Consider the following 20,485-nt stretch of genomic DNA (forward strand, 5'->3'; position numbering starts at 1 on the left):
TTAATAATTTCTAAAACCAGTGTATCTCCTTACACTCTACTCTTTCTTATAGTAAGGTTGGAGGTTGTGATATCAAGGACATAGCTGTGCAATTTAAGGACACCAGTAAAAGGGCAATTTTATTGATTTAGATCCCCCCTTATCCGTGGGGCACATGTTCCAAGACCCCCAGCGGATGCCTGAAACCGTGGATAGTACCGACCCCGATGTATACCGTCTTTTCCTATACATACATACCTATGATTAAGTTTAATTTATAAATTAGACACAATAAGAGATTAGCAACAATAACTAATAAATAAAATAGAATATTTATAACAATATGCTTTATGACATTTCATAAATGTATATGGGCTACTTGAACACAGCACTGTGATACCATGACAGTCGATCTGATAACTGATACAGCTAACAGCCAGGTAGCGTATACAGTGTGGATACGCTGGACAAAGGGATGATTAACGTCCCGTGTGGGACGGCGCGAGATTTCATCACACTACTCAGAATGGCGCACAATTTAAAACTTATGAATTGTTTATACTGGAACCGCGGAAAGCGAAACCGCAGATAAGGGGGTGAACCACTGCATTTCTGATAGGTTTTCAATGGAGATATTACATTGGGGAAGGACTTTTGCTTGGAGTAAATAGGAAATGAAGATGGTGTCCTCTAACATATTACCATTCCACCACTGGACATGTCATCATCATATCATCATCATTTACGGAGCGGAAACAGGCCATGTTGGCCTTTCAAGTCCACACCGGTTCACTGATTTTGTGCGCATTGGTGATTTTAAGTGTAGTGTATCTTTGAGAATTTTAACATCTATCCATAGGTCCTCTGTACTTTGGATGTGAAATCTCATATTAAAATATTCAAAAACATTGGCTGTGCGGGAGAAGGCAGTGAGTGGCCGTAGACAATTACTGCTCAGACTGCAGGCCTGTGACTAGTGGTGTGCTGCAGGGATCGGTGCTGAGACCAGCGTAGCTTGTCATCTAGATCCACAATCTGGACAACAATGTGGTGATTGGATCAGCAAGTTTGCAGACAATAATCAGATCAGAAGCGTTGTGGACAGCAAGGAAGGTTTTCAAAGCTTGCAGAGGGATCTGGACCAGCTGGAATAAACAGCAGATGGAATTTAACATGAACAACTGTGAGGTGTTGCGTTTTGAAGGACAAACCATGAAAAGACGGTGAACGGTCGGGCACTGAGGAGTGTGGTAGAACAGAGGGAACTGGGAAATTGCTGTCACAGGTGAATAGAGTTGTAAAGAGAGTTTTGGTCATATTGGCCTTCATATATCAAAGTACTGAGTTTCAAAGTGTGGAGTTTACGGTGAAACCAAAATTGGAGTCTTGTGTGCAGTTGTGATCACCTAACGACAGGGAAGATATCAATAAGATTGAAAGAGAAAATTCACTAGGATGTTGCATGGACTTCAGGAAATCAGTTCCAAGGAAAGGTTTAACAGGTTATGACTTTATTCCCTGGAGGGTAGAAGAATGACTGAGATTTGATAGAGGTATTTAAAATTATGAGGTGGATAGACAGTAAATGTAGGTCAGCGTTATCCACTCAGAGACAAACCAGCAGATTTGGGATGTCAACAACTAAAACAATATAAACTTTGCTGAGCAGCTAAACTAAGAATTAATTCTATTCAGTGTTCAAAGTTTACTGATGTAAATTTAGAATCTGTTGTGAAATTATATTTGTTTTTTTTTCCACTTTAAATACAGAATACTTTGGAAATGAAAATTTTGCATAGACTATGTTCGATAATTCTGGTCTATTTTTAAAATTGTTGATTAATATTTACATCAAAACCAAAGTGCTCTACAGATCATAAATTACTTCTTAACTTAAGCAGCAATTTAAAGCTCAATATAAAACAGGTCCCCGAGGTTCAGAATTGTACATACAACATGGTAACAATCAACCATCACCTCAAAACGCTGGCGAGAAAAAATAAAGCTTCAACCTGGATTTAAAAGGGTTTAAGGAAGTGGCTGATATGGTGGAGGGAGGAATGTTGATCGACAGTTTGGGGGCTGCAATAGCGAAGGCGCCATCTTCCCCTGAGTGCGATATGAGCACAATAAGGTGCTGCATTAAAGTAAAAGCAAACGCCCAGTGGTGTGATGGATCCATGCAGTTTGAAGGATTGAACAGCAGAACTACATTTTGGCGTTTTAACTGAGAGACATGAGATGGGCAAATGATTTTCTGCTCAGAGATCGGTCTTAATATTTCTTCATGACTGTGAACTCCAAGGGTCTGTTGATAGTACAGTCTGTGTAAATTACCTCCATTTCAGTGCTGGAATGCAAAATGAAGAAAAAAGATGAATTATTTCTGTGGTTTATCGAGCTTTTCAGTTTGTTTGAATCTGATGGCTTGACTATTTGTGCTTTTAGGCATTTTCCTCTTATAATCAAAGTAGGTATGAACATAATGACTTCCTGATGTTCTTCGGTCTGCCTGGACAGAAGTTAAATGAAAGCAGTATGCTGAGTTGAAACAGTCTAATGTTCTTAATTACAGGATTTGTGAGGGGCATTACACAAACTGACTTAAAATAATTGTATCAGCTGCAATGGAATTTTTATTCACAGATTTTTACAAATACATTTCATGAAGGGTTTTATTATGTTAAAAGAATTATTGAAACAATATACAAGTTACCAGCTTTAATCCCAGCCTACTAAAACATTGTGATGTCTGACAGTATTAGATGGTTACCTTAATTGGAGATTGATAGAAATTATTTCATCAGGCATGGATTCAGAAAGGGTAGATCCAACTTGGAGTTCTTTCAGAATAAATAAGTGCAGTGAACAGAGGAGAACAGGTGGATGTTGTTTACTTGGATTTCCAGAAGATATTCAATAAAATGCTGCATGAAAGCCTTCTGCCTATGATAAAGGATGGATAGAGTTGGCAGCAATGTATTAGCATGGATAGAGGATTGGTTAACCAATAGAAGGCAGAGAATTGAGATAAATTAATGTTTCTCTGATTGGTAGTCAGTGGTGAACAGGGTGCTGGGCCTGTAACTGTTCACAATAAACCTGAACTATTTGGAAGTGGAGACCGTATGCTTGTTAATGACTCTAAATTGAGCAGGAAATCAAATTATGGAGAAGAAGCAGAGAGTCTACAGAGAGATGTAGATAGGTCAATTGAGTGGGCAAGGGTCAGGCAGATGGAGTATGATGTTGGTGAATGCAAGGTCATCCACTTTGGAAGTTAAATAGTAGATGAGATTATTACTTAAATGCTGAAAAGAATGCCACATGCCATTGTGCAGAGGGACTTGGGAGTGCTTATGCATGAATGGCAAAAGGTTGGTTTGTCCATGGGGATAAAGGACATTGGAATGTTGTCCTACATTGTCAGAGGGTCTGAATTTCAGAGCAGGGAGATTCCACTGGAACTATACAAGGTATTGGTAAGGGCGCACTTACAGTACTGTATGCACTTCTGGTCTCCTTTGTTGAGAAAGGATGTACTGGGTTTGAAGAGGTTCACCAGGTTGATTCCAGAGATGAGGGATTAGCCTCTGTGGGTAGATTGGGTTACTTGGGACTAAGCTGGAAAGTTGTTTTCACTGGTAGATGAGACCAGAAGTCGAGGACATGGGCTTGAGATTTGGGCGGGGTGGGGTAGGTTTAGGATAAAGATGAGGAGGAATTGCTTTTTCCAGAGAGTAGTGAATCTGTGAGATTCTCTGCCCAAGGAAGCAGTGAAGCTGCCTCATTAAGAGACAGTGAGATAGATTTTTCAACAGTCAGGGAAATAAAGATTATGGAGGAAAATGGTAAGTGGAACATACAACATGGAAATCTGCAGCATAATACAGGTTCTTCGGCCCACACTGTTGTGCCAACCTAGTAACCTATCCCATTAACTACATAGAATTTCCCTGCTGTGTAACCCTCCATTTTTCTCAGTTCCATGTACCTATCTAACAGTCTCTTACAAGATTGTATTGCTGGCAGCACATTCCATGCACCCACCACTCTCTATATTGAACGTACCTCTTTTAGATCCTCCTCGTACTTACTCACAAGCTCCTTAAATCTGTATCCCCTCATTTTTAGCCATTTCAAACCCCTCGAGTTAGCCATTTCATCCCTAAGAAAAAAGCTTCTCATCGTCTTGAACACCTCCATCAGGTTCCCCTCATCCTCCATTTCTCCAAGGAGAAAATACCAAGTTGAATAAAACCTTTCCTCATAAGGCATGCTCTCTAATCCAGCTAATATCCTTGTAAATATCTGCCCCCTCTCTATGGCATCTACATCTTCCCTGTAGCAATGTGACTAGAATGGGGTCTCCTATATTTGCAAAACAGTTAATGAAGGCCAACACACCCTATGCCTTCTTAACAACTCTATCAACCTATGCAGCAGTTCTGAATGTCCTATAGACAGAGATCCCCAAGATCTCCCATTTCATCCACTCTGCTCTGAGTCCTCCCATTAACCTTGTATTCTGCCTTCACATTTGACCCACTGAAATGAACCACTTCACACTTTTCTGGGTTAAACTCCCATCTGCCACCTCTCAGCCCAGCTCTAATGTCATCTGCAAACTTGCTAACCCACCCTTCCATTTCCTCATCCAGGTCATTTATAAAAAAATAATCACAAAGAGGAGGGGACCCAGAATGGATCCCTGCAGGACACTGATCACTGATCTCCACACAGAATACAAACCATCTACAAGCATCCTCTGCCTTCTCTGGTCAAGTCATTTCTGTATCCACAAAGCAAAGCCTCCTTGAATTCCATGCCACCTTACTTTCTGAATGAGTCTTACTTGGAGAACATTATACCTTAGTGAAATCTATATACACAACACCCGCTGCTTCACCTTCATCAATGTACTTAGTTACATCCTCAAACATTTCAACCAGGCTTGTGAGACAGGATTTTCCGCTAACAAATCTAAGCTGACTATCCCTCATTAGATTAGGCCTCTCTAAATACTTGTATATCCTCTCAGGATCTTCCCCAACCACTGAAATAAGACTCACTGGTCTACAATGTCCTGAGCTATCAGTAGTCACTTTCTTGAACAGGGGAACAACATTTGTAACCCCCTGGTACGTCTCTTATCCCCACTGATGATGCGAAGATCATAACCGGTGGCTCAGAAATCTCCTCCCATCCTTCCCACACTTGCCTTGGATAAGTCTCTTTTCATCCCAGCAACTTAGCTAACTGCTTGCTTTTCAAAAGCTCCAGCCCATCCTCTTTCTTAAGGTCAAGCGTTTCAGTCCCATCTAAACCGTCCTCACAATTGCTAAGAGGAACTATCGGCTCTTTTATAAGACATAACCATATAACCGTTTACAGCACGGAAACAGGCCATGTCGGCCCTTCAAGTCCATGAGGAACCTTATATTTTGGATCTGTTGAACATTATATCGAAGACGTGTTGCTCTTATTAATTTTCTAATTGTGTTCTAAACATGGTCTATTTGATGTTTTGTACACTAACATACCATTTGTGCTGAAGGTCAAACAATTTCATCATACAGAACCTTGTGCTTCCTGAATCAGTCTGTGGTGATTTCAGATGGGACAGAGGCATTCAGTCATTCAAGCTCACATGAGCTGTTTACAGCACACAATATTCATACAGAAAAAAACACGATAGGCTGCAGATGCTGTGATTGTAGTAAAGAGACTGAAATGCAGGAGAAACTCAGCCTGGCTTTTCAGTGTCTATAGGAGACAAAGATATATTGCTGAAGTTTCGGGCCTGGACCCACCTTCAAGGAAAAATCAGGAAAGGCAAAAGCAGGAAGTATCAGAAAGTCTCAGAGTTCAAACAACATGGGGGAGGAATCCAGACCAACAAAAGGTGTTAATTGGATGTGATAAGGAACGAGGTAGAATTTATCACATCTGTGCGAAAAGGAGTCAGGGAATGGAGAGACAACGGGGGGGGGGGGGGGGTGGAAAGAAGGGGATGGGGAGAGGGGTTTCAATGAAAGCCAGAGAAGTCGATATTAATGCCATCTGGTTGGAGGGTGCCCAGTTGGAAATTGAGGTGTTGTTCCCCCAATTCATGGGTGGTCTCAGTCATGTGACCATGGACAAATGGGATGAGAATTGAAATTAGTGGCCACTGAGAGATCCACATTGTTGCAGCAGACAAAGCTGAGGTGCTCAACAAAACGATCTCCTAGTCTCTCTGATGTAGAGGAGGCCACAACGGGAGCACCGGATGCAGTAGATGACCCCCAGCAGATTCACAAGTGAAATGTGGGAGCCATGAACGGTGCTGAGGGAGGTGGTGTGGGCGGAAGTAGAGCATCTCCTGCAGTCACAGGGGTGGGTCCCAAGGGGACGATTGGTGGGGAGGGAGGAGTGGGCGAGGGAGTTATGGTGGGAGTGGTCCTTGCAGAAGGTGGAGAGGATGTGTCTAATGGAGGGATCACGTAGTAGGTGGCAGAAATGGTGGAGGAGAATGTGTTGGAAGAGGAGACTATTGGAGAAAATTTCTTCTACCAATAAAATGTCCAGGGGGATGTGGGGGTAGGCAGATGATAGAGAAGGGACGTGCTCAGATGAACGGTTTGAGATGTGTCTGTTTTAATGCAAGGAATATTGTGAACAAAGCAGATGAGCTTAGATCTAGGATTAATACTTGGAGCTATGATGTGGTGGCCTTTATGGAGACTTGGATGGCTCAGGGACAAGACTAGTTACTTCAAGTGCTGGGTTTTAGATATTTCAGAAAGGACAGGAAGGGAGGCAAAAGAGGTGGGAGTGTGGCACTGTTGATCAAAGATAGCATTAGGGCTAGCAGAAAAGGTGGAAGTTATGGAAGGATTGTCTACAGAGTTTCTGTGGGTGGCATCTCCCTAGAGTGAGGGGTTTAGATGGGGTGGAGTTTGTTAGGTGTGTTCTGGAAAGTTTCTTGGCACAATATGTAGATAAGCCTATAAGAGGAGAGTTTAAACCTGGTTAGGTGTCAGATCTCTCAGTGGGAGAGCATTTTGGGAGTTGGTGATCATTATTCTATCTCCTTTATAATAGCATTGGAGAGAGAGATAGGAACAGAAGTTAGAAAAAAAAAATTAATTAGAGAAAGGGGAATTATGAAGCAATCAGGCAGGAAATTGGAAGCCTAAATTGGAAATAGATGTTCTCAGGAAAAAGTGTGGAAGAAATGTGGCAAATGTTCAAAAAGTTCTTCATAGGTATGTTGCAATGAGACAGGAAAATTATGGTCAGGTACAGGAACCGTGGTGTACAAAGGCTGTAAAAAAAATCTAGTCAAGAAGAGAAGCTTACAAAAGGTTTAGAGAGCTAAGAAATGTTAGAGATCTAGATTATAAGGCTAACAGAAAGGATCTTTAAAAGAAAATTAAGAGAGTCAGAAGGGGCCTTGAGAAGCCTTGGCGGGCAGGATTAAGGAAAACCCCAAGGCATTCTACAACTATGTGAAGAACAAGAGGGTAAGACGCAAAAGAATAGGACCTATCAAGTCTAACAGTGGGAAAGTGTGTATGGAACCAGACGAAATAGCAGAGGTTCTTAATGAATACTTTACTTCAGTATTCACCATGGAAAAGGATCTTGGTGATTGTAGCAATGACTTGTAGCAGATTTAAAAGTTTGAGCATGTAGATATTAAGAGAAAGTATGTGCTGGAGCTCTTGGAAAGCATCAAGTTAGATAAGTCACCGGGACCAGATGAGATGTACCCCAGGCTACTGTGGGAGGAGATTGCTGAACCTCTGGTGATGATCTTTGAATCAATGGGATGGGAGAGCTTCCAGATGATTGGACATTGCAGATGTTGTTCCTTTATTCAAGAAAGGGAGTAGAGATAGCCCAGGAAATCATAGACCAGTGGGTCTTACTTCAGTGAATGGTAAGTTGATGGAGAAGATCCATAGAGGCAGAATTTATGAACATTTGGAGAGGTATAATATGATTAGGAATAGTCAGCTTGGCTTTGTTAAGAACAGGTCATGCCTTACAAACCTGAATGAATTTTTAGAGGATGTGATTAAACACATTGATGAAGGAAGAGCAGTAGATGTCGTGTATATGGATTTCAGCAAGGCATTTGATAAGGAGCCTACCCCATGCAAGGCTCATTGAGGAAGTAAGGATGCATGGTATCTAAGGGGACATTGCTTTGTGGATCTGGAACTGGCTTGCACACAGAAGGCAAAGAGTGGTTGAAGACGGGTCATAGTCTTCAAGGACGTTGGTGACCAGTGGTGTTATTCAGGGTCCTGGATGTGGAGGGATGAGTTAGTAAGTTGGCTGATGACACAAAGGTTGGGGGTGTTGTGGATACTATGGAGGGATGTCAGAGGTTACAGCGGTACATTGATAGGATGAAAAATTGGGCTGAGAAGTAGCAATTGGAGTTCAACCTAGATAAGTGTGAAGTGGTTCATTTTGGTAGATCAAATATGATGGTAGAATATAGTATTAATGGTAAGACTATTGGCAGTGTGGAGGATCAGAGGGATCTTGGGGTCCCATAGATACTCAAAGCAGCTGCGCAGGTTGAATTTGTGGTTAAGAAGACATAGGTGTATTGGCCTTCATTAATCATGGAAATGTATTGCAGCTATATAGGATGCTAGTCAGACCCCCAGTAGGAGTACTGTGCGTAGTTCTGGTCACCTCACAACCGGAAGGATGTGGAAGCCATAGAAATGGAGCAGAGAAGATACAGAATGATGTTGCCTGGTTTAGGGAGCGTGGCTTCTGAAAATAGGCTGAGTGAACGCGGCCTTTTTTCCTTGGAGGGACAGAGGATGAGAGGTGACCTGATAGAAGTGTTGAAGATTATGAGGCATTGATCATGTAGATAGAGGCTTTTACCCAGGCCTGAAATGGTTGCCACAAGAGGACATAGGTTTAAGGTGCTGGGGAGTAGGTACAGAGGAGATGTTAGGGGTAGGTTTTATATGCAGAGACTGGTGGATTCATGGAATGGGCAATGGTAGTGGAGGTGGATAGCTTAGGGTCCTTTAAGAGACTTTTGGATAGATACATAGAGCTTAGAAAAATAGGGGGCTTTGAGAAAGCCTAGTAATTTCTAAGGTAAGGTTCAGCACAAATTTGCAGGCCAAAGGACCTGTATTATGCATTCTATGTTCTATGAATAAGCGGCTGCTACACAGAGCTTATATTTTGCTTTTGGGATGGTGTAAATGACTAAAATCATTCACATTGCTTCAGTGTCACTGTGGGATGCACTGGTCAGTGTGGTGCTGGTAGAGAAAACACAAGAGTCAAAGCACAGACGAGGTGGGGAGAAAACAAATGAAGGTGTGTACAATTAAATGTGCAATTGTTTTTCCTCTTCTCACCTCCATTCTGCCAATCACCTTCAATCAATGAGCTGTTTCCCCATCTTCCCACCAATGCCAAAAATGTCATATTATTCCCCTTCTGCAGATCTACAACTCTAATTAAACAAACCACCTCTGAACTATTTTTGCTTTGAGGAGACTAGTCTTTCTTTGAATTCCCTAATCTTGGGACCATTCTAATAAATACTCTTAGCCCCCTTCTCTACTCACTTTACACATACGACCATGGCTCAGTACAATAACACCATCTACAAATTTGCAGATGATACCACAGTAGTGGGTTATATAAACAAAGGTGATGAGTCAACATATAGGATGGAGATTGAAAACTTGGCAAAACAACAACAATCTCATGCTCAATGTCACCAAAACTAAGGAGCTGGTTGTTCAGGAAGGGAAAACCATAGGTATACAGAGGGGGAACAGAGGTGGAGGGGATGAGCAATTTTAAGTTCTTGGGAGTCACTATCTTGGAGGATCTTTCCTGGACCCAACACACCAATGGCCTCTACTTCCTCAGGGGTTTGCAGAGGTTTGTTATAACATTGGAAACCCTGGCAAATTTCAACAGAGCAGTGGTGGAAAGTGTGCTGACTGGCTGCATCATAGTCTAGTATGGGGACACCAATACCCCAGAGCATAAAGCCCTGCAAAAGGTAGTGGACACAGCCCAGGACATCACAAGCAAAACCCTACCCACCATCGTGAACATCTACAGTGAACGCTGCTGTCGGAGAGCAGCAGCAGTCATCAAGCATCCACACCACCCAGCACACACACTGTTCTCGCTGCTGCCATCAAGAAAGAGGTCTTGGTGCCACAAGACTCGCACCACCAGGTTCAGGAACAGCAGCTACCCCTCCACCATCAGATTCCACAATGACAAACTCAATGAGAGACTCGTTTAAGGTCTCTTACTTTATTGATTTTTTTCTCTCTTTGCATTGCACAATTGGTTTGTTTACATTCATTATCTGGTTACAGTTCTTCATTTGTTTACATGTCAGTTTCTTTCCACACTACCAATTAGTGATGATTCTACCGCACCCACAGGATAAAGAATCTCAGGGTTGTATGTGTTGTCATGTATGTACTCTGACAAGAAATCTGAAATCCATACTGCACCTTCACCTAGGCCTTCCCTCCTTCAAAAGTCTGCTGACCAGAATTTGGTATAGCTTTCCAGAAAGAGGCAAAACAGTATTCAATAAAAATAATGCTTTAATATTCCAGGGCTCTTATTTCTAAAGCCTGAGACCGTGTGTGCCCATTTAATCTTTATGTCACGATCTCTTGTCACTTTCAAAGGTTGCTGCACATGTACCACAAATCCTGTATTTTTAGATCAGCCAATCTCAACCTTCGGTTGGCCATGGCCCCCTTAGGACTCTGCTCAAAGTTTATGCGCTCCCTTCTCTGTGAAGCAGTCAAGTCTAGTTGGTTTCTTCCATTTCTTTTCTCCCATTGACTATCATGGTACGACTGGGATGCTACCCCCCCCCCCCCCCCACAAGGTTCCCCAGCACAATCATCCAGCTACATGAAGATCACCATCTTCTTCAGCCTGATGCTCCAAAAGGTCACTGAAGACCTTGATGATGAAGATGGTGTCTACATCTGATACCGCACTGATGGCAGCCTGTCAACCTGAGGTGACTACAGTCCCACACCAAGACATTGGAGCATCTCATTTGAGAGCTACTCTGCGCTGACAAAGGACTCCTTGGACTGGGTCAGCTTGAAGAAGACAGAAGTTCTCCATCCACTCGTACCTCAGGAAGAGTACCACCCTCCCTGCATTACCATCGGTGAGACTAATCCAATCCAGTCCAGCTACCTGGGGTGCATCATCTCATCAGATGCCAAGAGGATGACAACAGACTGGCAGAGGCAAACAGCACATTCAACAGGTTGTACAAAAGAGTCTGGAACAACAAGCATCTGAAGAAAGAAACAAAGATCAGTGTGTACAGAGCCGTTGTACTGACCACCCTCCTGTATGGCTCCGAGTCGTGGGTCACCTCCCGTCACCACCTACAACTCCTTGAGCGCTTCCACCAATGCTGCCTCTGCACCATCCTCAACATCCACAGGAGGGACTTTGTCAACTACATTGAAGTCCTCAAAACAGGTGGGGGTTGCCAGCATCAAGACTGAGCTGTTGAAGACACAGTTACGCTGGGCAGGGCATGTCTCTAGGATGGAGGATCATCACCTGCCCAAGATTATGCTGTATGACAAACTCTCCACTGGCCACCTTGACCAAGGGGCTTCAAAAAAAAGAGGTACAAGGGCTCCCTGAAGAAATCTCTTGATTCATGTCACATTGACCATCACCAGTGGTCTGCTCTAGCCTCTGATCACACCACTCACCAGTCTGTCTCCTTTGAGAACAGAAACAGGGCTGGCCTTAGGACAAAAGGAGACGGAGGAAGAACCGTGACACAGCAACACCAAACCCAGAACAGAATTTCCCTCCCAGCCGCTGCAGCCAGGTATGTCTGTCCCGCATTGGCTTCGTCAGCCACCAGCGAGCCAGCAGCAGATGTGGACAGACCCCTTCCTAAATCTTCCCTCGCAAAGCCAAATGTGATGATGTCTCTCCTACTCACTACATAAAAAACATAAAAAATATTTATGTTACATGAGGTGAAAACAAGGCTTTTATTCAGAGTATAACAACTGTGGCTTGTGATTCCACCACAAACAAACAAATAGGAAATCAGTCATTCTTACTGAACACGTATGAAAGGGATAGACAGAGTGGATGTGGATAGACTATTTCTGTTAAGAGTAGGAGAGATTGAAACAAGAGGACATGAGTTAAGGGGCAGAGGTTTAGAGGTAACATGAGGGGGAACTTCTTTACTCAGAGAGTGGTAGCGGTGTGGAATGAGCTTCCGGGAGAAATAGTGGCGGCAGAGTCAATTTTATTATTTAAGAAAAAGTTGGACAGGTATATGGAAGGTGGAGGGTTATGGTCATTGTGCAGGTAGGTGGGACTAGAGAGGAGTGTTTGGTTCAGTGCGGACTAGAAGGGCCTAATGGCCTGTTTCCATGCTGTATTTGCTATATATGTTATATGAACATACATATTACGAAAAAATAGATTCTATGAGTGCAATTCTTTGAGTTCACAATGAATCATTAGGGAACTTTAAGCATAAACACGAGGATGTGAAAACTTAATAAAAAGAACATTAAAAATAATTCTGCAGCTTGATGTTCCATTTAAAGTTTTTTTTTGATGTTTGGCTTCAAATTTGATTGTGCTAGTTGAAAGTCATCTCCTGTTAGTCAATTTTGTCAAGGATATTATAAAATATGGACCAATTAATGAAGGCATGCTCGAACACCCCTTTCTTTTTTTAAAATGTTAGCCGTTGAGATTTGGGCAATCATAAAAGACTGTAATTTTAAAATACTATTTATAAGATGTATGTAATAATGTTCTCTATGAGTCTTGGAAAAATTAAAATATTCAAAAAAAAAACCTGTCCTTGTGCCGCTGAGTGCTCGTCTTTAGGCCCCAATGGTAGCAGAGTGAAGGAAATGAGCAGCAGGTCCACAGAGTTAATTTCACTGATCAAGCTGGCAGAAAACAAATGGGCATTGAACAGAGGCCTCAATAACTCCCCAATATAACACAGGTGCCACAAACACAATCTCTTGTTTGCCTTTGATAATATTCCATCAACCCCCAAGTACTGATCTCTGTCAGCATGTCGTTTTTTTTTCAATGGAGCAAAGTCAAAACAAATTGCTGGAGGAACTCTGTGGGTCACGCAGTATAGTCTGAAATTATGTATTTAAATTAATGCAAACAAGGTGCACTTTTGCAATTCCTTTCTCAAATTAAGCAGCAGGGGTTAACCCCTTAAAACAAACGAACTTCGCTCAATCGCCCATTTCAAACAGCCTCCGCATTCACACCCATTATAAATATTCAAATACAAATAAATTCAAGTTTCATGAAGGGTTGATTTGGGTTAGATTAGAGGTGGCCGGGCGTCGGGAGTTACAAGGGGATGGGCAACAGACGGGGAGCATGAGGCGTTCGGGTGTCGGGAGCTAGTTTGGGAGAGCGACGAAAGGCCGGGACTAGTATCAACAGACGATAAGCGAGGATCAGCGTTGGGCTCGGGAGTTCCATACTAGGTGGTGGGCGAGGCGAGGATAGAGCCCCCCTTCAAGTGGCGCCCAGGGCTTGTGCCTCGATACCTCCATGCAAAAAGCTTGCCCGTTGTTTGACCTGAGGCAGCTCTCAGCCCATTGAGGCCACAGCGTTTCAGTTCTCACTGAATTTCTGTCATGCATTCTTTCTCTCGCTACACATCTCATATTGATCAACTTCCCCTTGTGAATGGACGGGACAAAATGTAGTGAAAGAGCATGGTCAAGATTTATTATTTACAACGGATCTGTATGGGGATCATCTAAAGACAAATAAACAATATCAGAGCATGTCTACACTGGTCAAAGCTAAATCAATTGTTCGTTAGGTACATTGTTTTTCTCTCTCTCTGCGGAAGTCGCTTGTCTTTTTATTGGCCTTGCCCATCCTCTTTCTTGCTCAGATTTCCAGCCATTGCAGACTTTTGAGTGTCACAGGACCAAGGTTGGTCATAGTCTCCCCTGTTCTCAGTCTGCTTGCAGTCTGAGAGCTGCACCCGTGTTCCCTCAGTCTCCCTTTCCCTGCATGTTCGGTTTTAAAAACAAACTTTTGGGTGGTTCTGAACCCTTGCCCCACAGATGCTGCTTGACCTACGGAGTAGATCCTGGATTTGCTGAGGTTTCTCAACTCTGCTGGATGTTGGTGTTTAAAAAGAATAATAAAAGATACGTTTAGTTTGGTATTCGCCATTATTGTGTAATGGAGCACTTTGTCTTCTCAAAGGAAAACGCCTCTCCCACCCAAACTGTCGTCCTGCTCCTCCACTACTGGACCACACACATCCGTGGGCTGAGATAAATTGCCATGGTACAGGGTTTGTTTCCTGCCGCTGAACAGGATAACGAGGGAGGATTTTTTTTTATGCTAAGTCATTGCAACGTTTGCTGAATCGTTCGCTGCTGTCAAGAGCAGCGGAAATCCACCCCTGGTGGGTTGAGCTCGCTGCCAACTCGTCACTCCCTCTCAGTTGGCGCACACACCATGGCGCAGGCGGTCAAGTCCTTCTACGATCTCAGCGCCGTCAACCTGGACGGCGACAAGGTGGACTTCAACGTCTACCGGGGCCGGGTGGTGTTGATCGAGAACGTGGCTTCGCTCTGAGGCACGACCACGAGGGATTTCACCCAGCTGAACGAGCTGCAGACGCGCTATCCGCATCGCTTCGTCGCGCTGGGTTTCCCCTGCAACCAGTTCGGACACCAGGTGAGTGGGGACACCAGGGTGGCAGGGACGTGCGCTCCCACCCGTTATCTTCCTTTCGGTTTCGGAGCTCGCCTGGGACGTGGTTCGCGGCGCAAACAAAACTCACAAAAGTTGGCTGCCCTCGAAATGTACTGCACTCTAGGCCAGCAGTTGCAGATTCCTTCTTTACTGCCTTATTCTTGCTTCTCTTTCATCTCACTTTCGATTTTCCATCGAGCTTGGAAACGATTTACTGGGAGAAGTTTCCCTCCCACTGATGCTGCTGACCCGTTGGTTTCCTCCAGGAGATCATGGTCCGTTTCAGACTGCAGCCTCCAGTGTGCCTCCGACTTTCCACGGTCTCCCCCCACCCACCCCCGATAACGTCTGTCTCTGCGGCGGGGTGGGCGGCCCATTTGGGTCCGCACCGACTGTCATGCCAGCCGCCCGTTTAAAAAGGCACCACCGCTCGTTTCCGTGCTGCGCCAACTTGCCCACCCTAACTTTCAAGTTTTTTTTTAGGTTTGGGCTGAGTGGGGGTGGGGTGGTAGGGTGAATTCTCAGAGAAGAACGTGCGGACTCCACACAGACGGCCCTGGAGATTGAGATTGTAACCCAGTCACTGGAACAGCGAGGTTACATTGTAGAGTTGTTACAGCATGCTGGGATTTTCCAGCATTTCCTCTTTCTATTCATTCATTATTTCCTGATAGCATGACATTTTAATGATTAATGATCGTTAAACCTGTTGCTAAGGATCACACTCCTTAATGATTTTCACATTTGGATAGCAATTTTCTCTGCAGGTTCACATGTGTGCTGCCTGTAAATCCTTGACATACTTGACCACTGCACAGGCTTTGGAGAGAGATGGATCTTTGTTTTTTTTTAAAGTACTCTATGGCATTGGGGATATAATGGCATTAAATAACATTTGGACACATTGTTTCTTAACGCCACCCTTTCTTGCAAGCAAGTTATCAGATTACCTTGAATTGAAGATAATCAGACTGTCGCCCAGTGGAAAAAGGGACAAAAATTCCACTGCCAAGATTAACCAAGTCCTTGGCAGAAGGCCCCTCAGCCACTTACACCTCCCATCTTTAAAGGACATGTACACTTCAGTCATAATTACTGTATATACTCAGGTAAAAGTCACATTTTGTAGATCATTTTTAATATTAAATTTATGGGGTCAAATATTGCATGGTGAAATTCACACTAGAATCCAAAATACTCTCTGTAGCCAAAGTCCAAGTGATCTCTAAACAAATAAAGAACAAAAACACAATGAATTAAATGACAGAGTGCTCATCAAAACATACATGCTACCAAATAACAAAAACCAGAAGAATAAAACACAAAAGTCTGTAACTGAAGTAAAAACACAAAGGATTGGGAGGTGGGGAAGCTCAAAGGAGGAGCTGGGGGCTAGAGAAGGGTTAAGGAATGGTGGTGGTGGGGGGGGGGGGGTGGGGGGGGGGGTGGGAGGGGAAACGATGAAGTTGTAGAATCCAGCGGCATTCAAGGTGTCAGCCTTGCCCAGGCTGAGGTTGATATGGGAACTGACGAGGGAGTCACGTGAATGCCGGAACGGGGGTGGTTGGGACCAAAGTAGATATCTGCGTTGTCATAGGTGTTGGGAGCTCTGGTCTGTGGGCAGCCTGGACTGGGTGGGAATTCTGTGTCAAAGGCATCAGGCGCTTTGGGGCCGAGCTGAGAGTTCGCCACCAAAGCGCAAGATCGCAGCTGAGGTGTTGGGAACTCTGTCCTGCAGGCGGTCAAGGTACAAGTTCATGACCAAGGCATCAGGAACTGTGGGCATAGGCGAGTGCTTGCGACCAAGGCTTTGGAACTAAAGCGTTGTCGCTCTTAGAAATATTCTCCTACAGTTGCTCTTTTATTTGTATCCATCACACAACTAGCTTAGTGAAATCAGTTTAAAGCTTATAATTACAGGATAATACCATTATTGGTACCTACCATAATTCTGTGCAAATAGCTGCTACCATACATACCATACCTGCTCGCATCACAAAACCTTTAACCATATGTTATCTGTGAAGAACTAGGATTGACTTTTGCATGAGATATATAGGGCGGTGGGGTTAGAGCAATGCCTTTACAGCGCCAAAGATTAGGACCAAGGTTCTCCCTGTCTCTACATGTGTTTTACCCAGGGGTTCTGGTTTTTTCCCACCATTCAAAATGTACCGAGGGTGTAGGGTAATTGGGTGGCATGGGCTGAAATGGCCTGTTACTGTGCTGTATGTCTAAATTTTTTTTGTAATTAAAATTCCACTTATTTTGGCAAAAAATAGTGGGTTGACTTTTACATTAAATTGACTTTTACAGTAGTATATTGGATAAACTGGTGGTTCTCAACCTTTCTCTTTCTACTCACGAAGCAGCCTAAGTAATTCTTTACTAACCACGAAGCACCCATAGCTTTCTATGCCATAGGTGTGCTGTGGTTAGTAAGGGATTACTTAAAATGGTATGTGAGTAGGGAAAAAAAGGTTGACAACCATTGGGATGAATATTCATTAGGATATTTGATGCTTCTAAACTTTCCATTTATCAATTATTTACAGCCCTTGTAAGTTTTCCTTTCATGTTACGGTGCTGGCTTATCTCTGTAAACCAAGCCAATTCAGGGCTTTAAACTCGCTGTGTGTACATATAAATATTTTAAAAATGACTCGCTGGAAAAACAAGTTTTGATGAGGACAAGAAACAATTTCTTCCCAAGACTATGACTTCCCTACCTCCACTTGAGTCACTAAACAATCATCATTAAAAATACAGGCCTATTAATTTTTATGGCATTGCATCTTGGAGTTGATGAAAGCAGTCAGAAATGGTTAAAGTTTCAAAGAATTATCGTTGCAATTAAGCAGAGGAAATTATTTGTTAAAAAAAAATCAAGATCCATTGTCCATTCCCCTTCTTGTTTCTGATTAGTCCTCTTGCTTCACCATAAAGTTCGCTGGAACGTTTTCCAATATTGAAGTTACTTACCAGTTTGAAGTTCTGTGATATTAATTATTTGGTATATTGGACCAGATAATGAAAAGACTTGCTTGTGTTTGGTTGTGTTAAAAACTTAGAAATATGCTGGGGGTGGGTTCTTGGATACAAGATTTATTTTAATGGTTTATTTTTCAAAATATTTAATATATTTGCAACCAGGAAGTCCTCTGTGGTTTAATGTGATAAGACAATTTTTCAATATGCTTTTAAGTTGAACTTTAAACTTTTCAAAAATATTTTCAGGAAAACTGTCAAAATGATGAGATACGTAACAGTCTGAAGTATGTCCGACCTGGAGGAGGCTTTCAGGCCAACTTCACCATGTTCCAGAGGTGTGAAGTTAATGGCTCTGGAACACACCCTGTTTTTGACTTCCTGAAGAAGAAGTTGCCTTTCCCTGACGATGATCCCATATGCTTGATGAAAGATCCCAAATTCATAATCTGGAGCCCCGTCTCTCGATCAGACATCGCCTGGAATTTTGAGAAGTTCCTCATTGGACCAGATGGAGAACCTTTCAAACGCTATAGTAAATCATTTGAAACCATCCAGATTGAAGCCGACATCCAAAGATTACTGAAAGTAGTCAAGTAGAGTGCAGGGGAGGAGGGGACCTGAGTTGTCAATTTCTTCACATTTATCACTGATGAGAGAACTGCAAAAGGATTCAATTGACCTGATTTTATACAAACCCAAAATAGAGCATTGTTTCATAAATTCCAAAATTTGGCAACTGCACTTTCATCGGAGTCAAATGCATCCCCAGTGCATAATTCTTCCCAAATATCTTCTTCTCCTTTACTTTTTTTTACTGTTTTGTCTTCCACTCTTTTTAACCTTGGACTCCAGCCTGCAGTCGAGCTTTTAAAAATGATATTTCAAACCAAAAAGATGATGCCAGTAATGTATGCTGTAATTATTTGTATAATTTTAGGTCTGGAAGGATATGGAATGGGTGCAGGTCAGTGGAACTAGCAGAATGATGTTTCAGCACAGTCTAGAAGGGCCAAATAGCCTGTTTTCTGTGTTGTAGTGTTCTATAATTCTATGTTGGTTACTAGATGCTTTTGGAACATGGCAATTTTTCTTTCCTTTTTCTTTCCCTCTCTTTTATCTCTTTCTATTTCTTTCATTCACACTGGCATACCTGGAATTTTCAAAGGGCTATTGTACAATTTGAGATTTAGTGTTTTAAGTATCTCTTGATGATTTTAAGATTGAGGCACAAAAAACTTCTAAAGGTACACAAACTTATTTTGGAATTAATTAGCCAACCACTTTGACAATTCTACACTGTTCTCCAAAATACATTTAAGATTTAATTTGAATTCATACATAATTTTGGCAAATCTAGACAACCATTCACATTTCAAAACTGCTCTTTAAAAGATGGTTTGGGGATATCTAGACAAACATTATAACATTTCTAAAGTGTTCAAAAGGAATTTAAGATATGATCTGAATTCATAGATGGCTTGAGGAAATCTAGACGTGGTCATACTTTTCTTGGAAGTTTTATGAAACAGTTTTTCTTGTTTTCAGAACTTTACAGAATGAAGGTGTTCTCCTAAACCCAATCAGGAGGGTACCAGATAATACAGAAAGTTACTGAATGTACTAGATTTTACTGTTTGTAATTACTTGGAATTGTATGGTTTTTTATATGGCAAAAAATGAGCAATTAAAAAAAAACTGCCTGAAAACAAAATTTGCGTTTTAAAGTAGACTTTTCTTTAAATGAACTGCGCTGAAGTTAGTGACCAGATTGGTTTTTGGTACCTTCCAGTTGTTTTGTAGGCACCACATTTTAAGTTCCACAGGTAATTACAACACCACAGACCCGGGTTCGAATCTCCCGCCGTCTGTAAAGGTTTTGACCATGTAGGTTCCTCCAAAGATGTACGGGATTGGAAGATGAAGTGGTCACGCGGGTTATTAAGATATAAATCCAGGAAATGTAATACTACATTTGGAATGTAACATACATGAAATTCTTTAATCGTAAGGAAGACAAAGTCACCACTTTGTCCAGTGTCCCTCACAGAAATGAACTCGCAACCCCTGGTTTACAAGACTAGGGCTCTCACCACTGAGCCTTTGGAGCCTCTGTTGGCTCACTTATCAGAGACATTACTAACTTTCTTCCTCAGATTTGCTCTCAAGAGGAACAAGGAGCAGTGCCGGAAAGTGAATCTGAGGAAGAAGATTAGTAACGTCTCTGATGAGTGAGCTAACAGATTTGAAGGACCAGTTGGCCACTGATGCTCCTTAAGAAAAGTGAAACCAGGGGTGAGTTGGAGAGTGACACCTGTCGTCCAGGTACATCTAGCTCATGCTCCTGTATTGCAATGCACTGGTGTGGAAGTCATTGAGCTGTCAATGACAAGTGGCCGCCAATTCTCAGCAGAACCATCACCTCTTCTTCAGGCACGATCCACAAAGAAACTATCACATTGTGAGTTGGGGGGAAGAAAATATTGTGATAACAGACTTGCCGTCCACCAGTAAAACACTGGCATCTTGTGGTTTTATTTTGTTTGATTTTTTAAAAATGGATCTATTTTTCATGCGGAAGTGATTTCATCGCAAAGTATAATTCCCCTAAACCCAACTGCAGAACTGTAATTTCTGTACTAAGCCATTGTATCTGGCCCGTGTCACATAAGATCAATGAAGCCTCAGTATTTTATAACCATATAACCACTTACAGCGCAGAACAGCCAGT

General features: G+C 42.5%; 1 protein-coding gene and 1 long non-coding RNA gene across 2 annotated transcripts; one reads left to right on the forward strand and one right to left on the reverse strand.

Annotated features, from left to right (window-relative positions):
* Positions 1 to 92: 92 nt before the first annotated feature.
* Positions 93 to 15,374, reverse strand: LOC138753872 (uncharacterized). Its single transcript, XR_011351473.1, has 2 exons — positions 14,855 to 15,374; positions 93 to 2,329 (listed from the first exon to the last, which is right to left on the reverse strand). It is a non-coding gene; the product is annotated as an uncharacterized lncRNA (long non-coding RNA).
* gpx2 (glutathione peroxidase 2) lies at positions 14,451 to 19,468 on the forward strand. The gene is made up of 2 exons (XM_069917402.1): positions 14,451 to 14,748; positions 18,004 to 19,468. The coding sequence occupies exons 1-2, from the start codon at positions 14,527 to 14,529 to the stop codon at positions 18,352 to 18,354; spliced, it is 573 nt and encodes a 190-aa protein (XP_069773503.1). The 5' UTR covers positions 14,451 to 14,526; the 3' UTR covers positions 18,355 to 19,468.
* The last annotated feature ends 1,017 nt before the right edge of the window (positions 19,469 to 20,485 follow it).

Source organism: Narcine bancroftii, chromosome 2 (genome assembly GCF_036971445.1).
Source record: "Narcine bancroftii isolate sNarBan1 chromosome 2, sNarBan1.hap1, whole genome shotgun sequence".
Classification (NCBI taxonomy): domain Eukaryota; kingdom Metazoa; phylum Chordata; class Chondrichthyes; order Torpediniformes; family Narcinidae; genus Narcine; species Narcine bancroftii.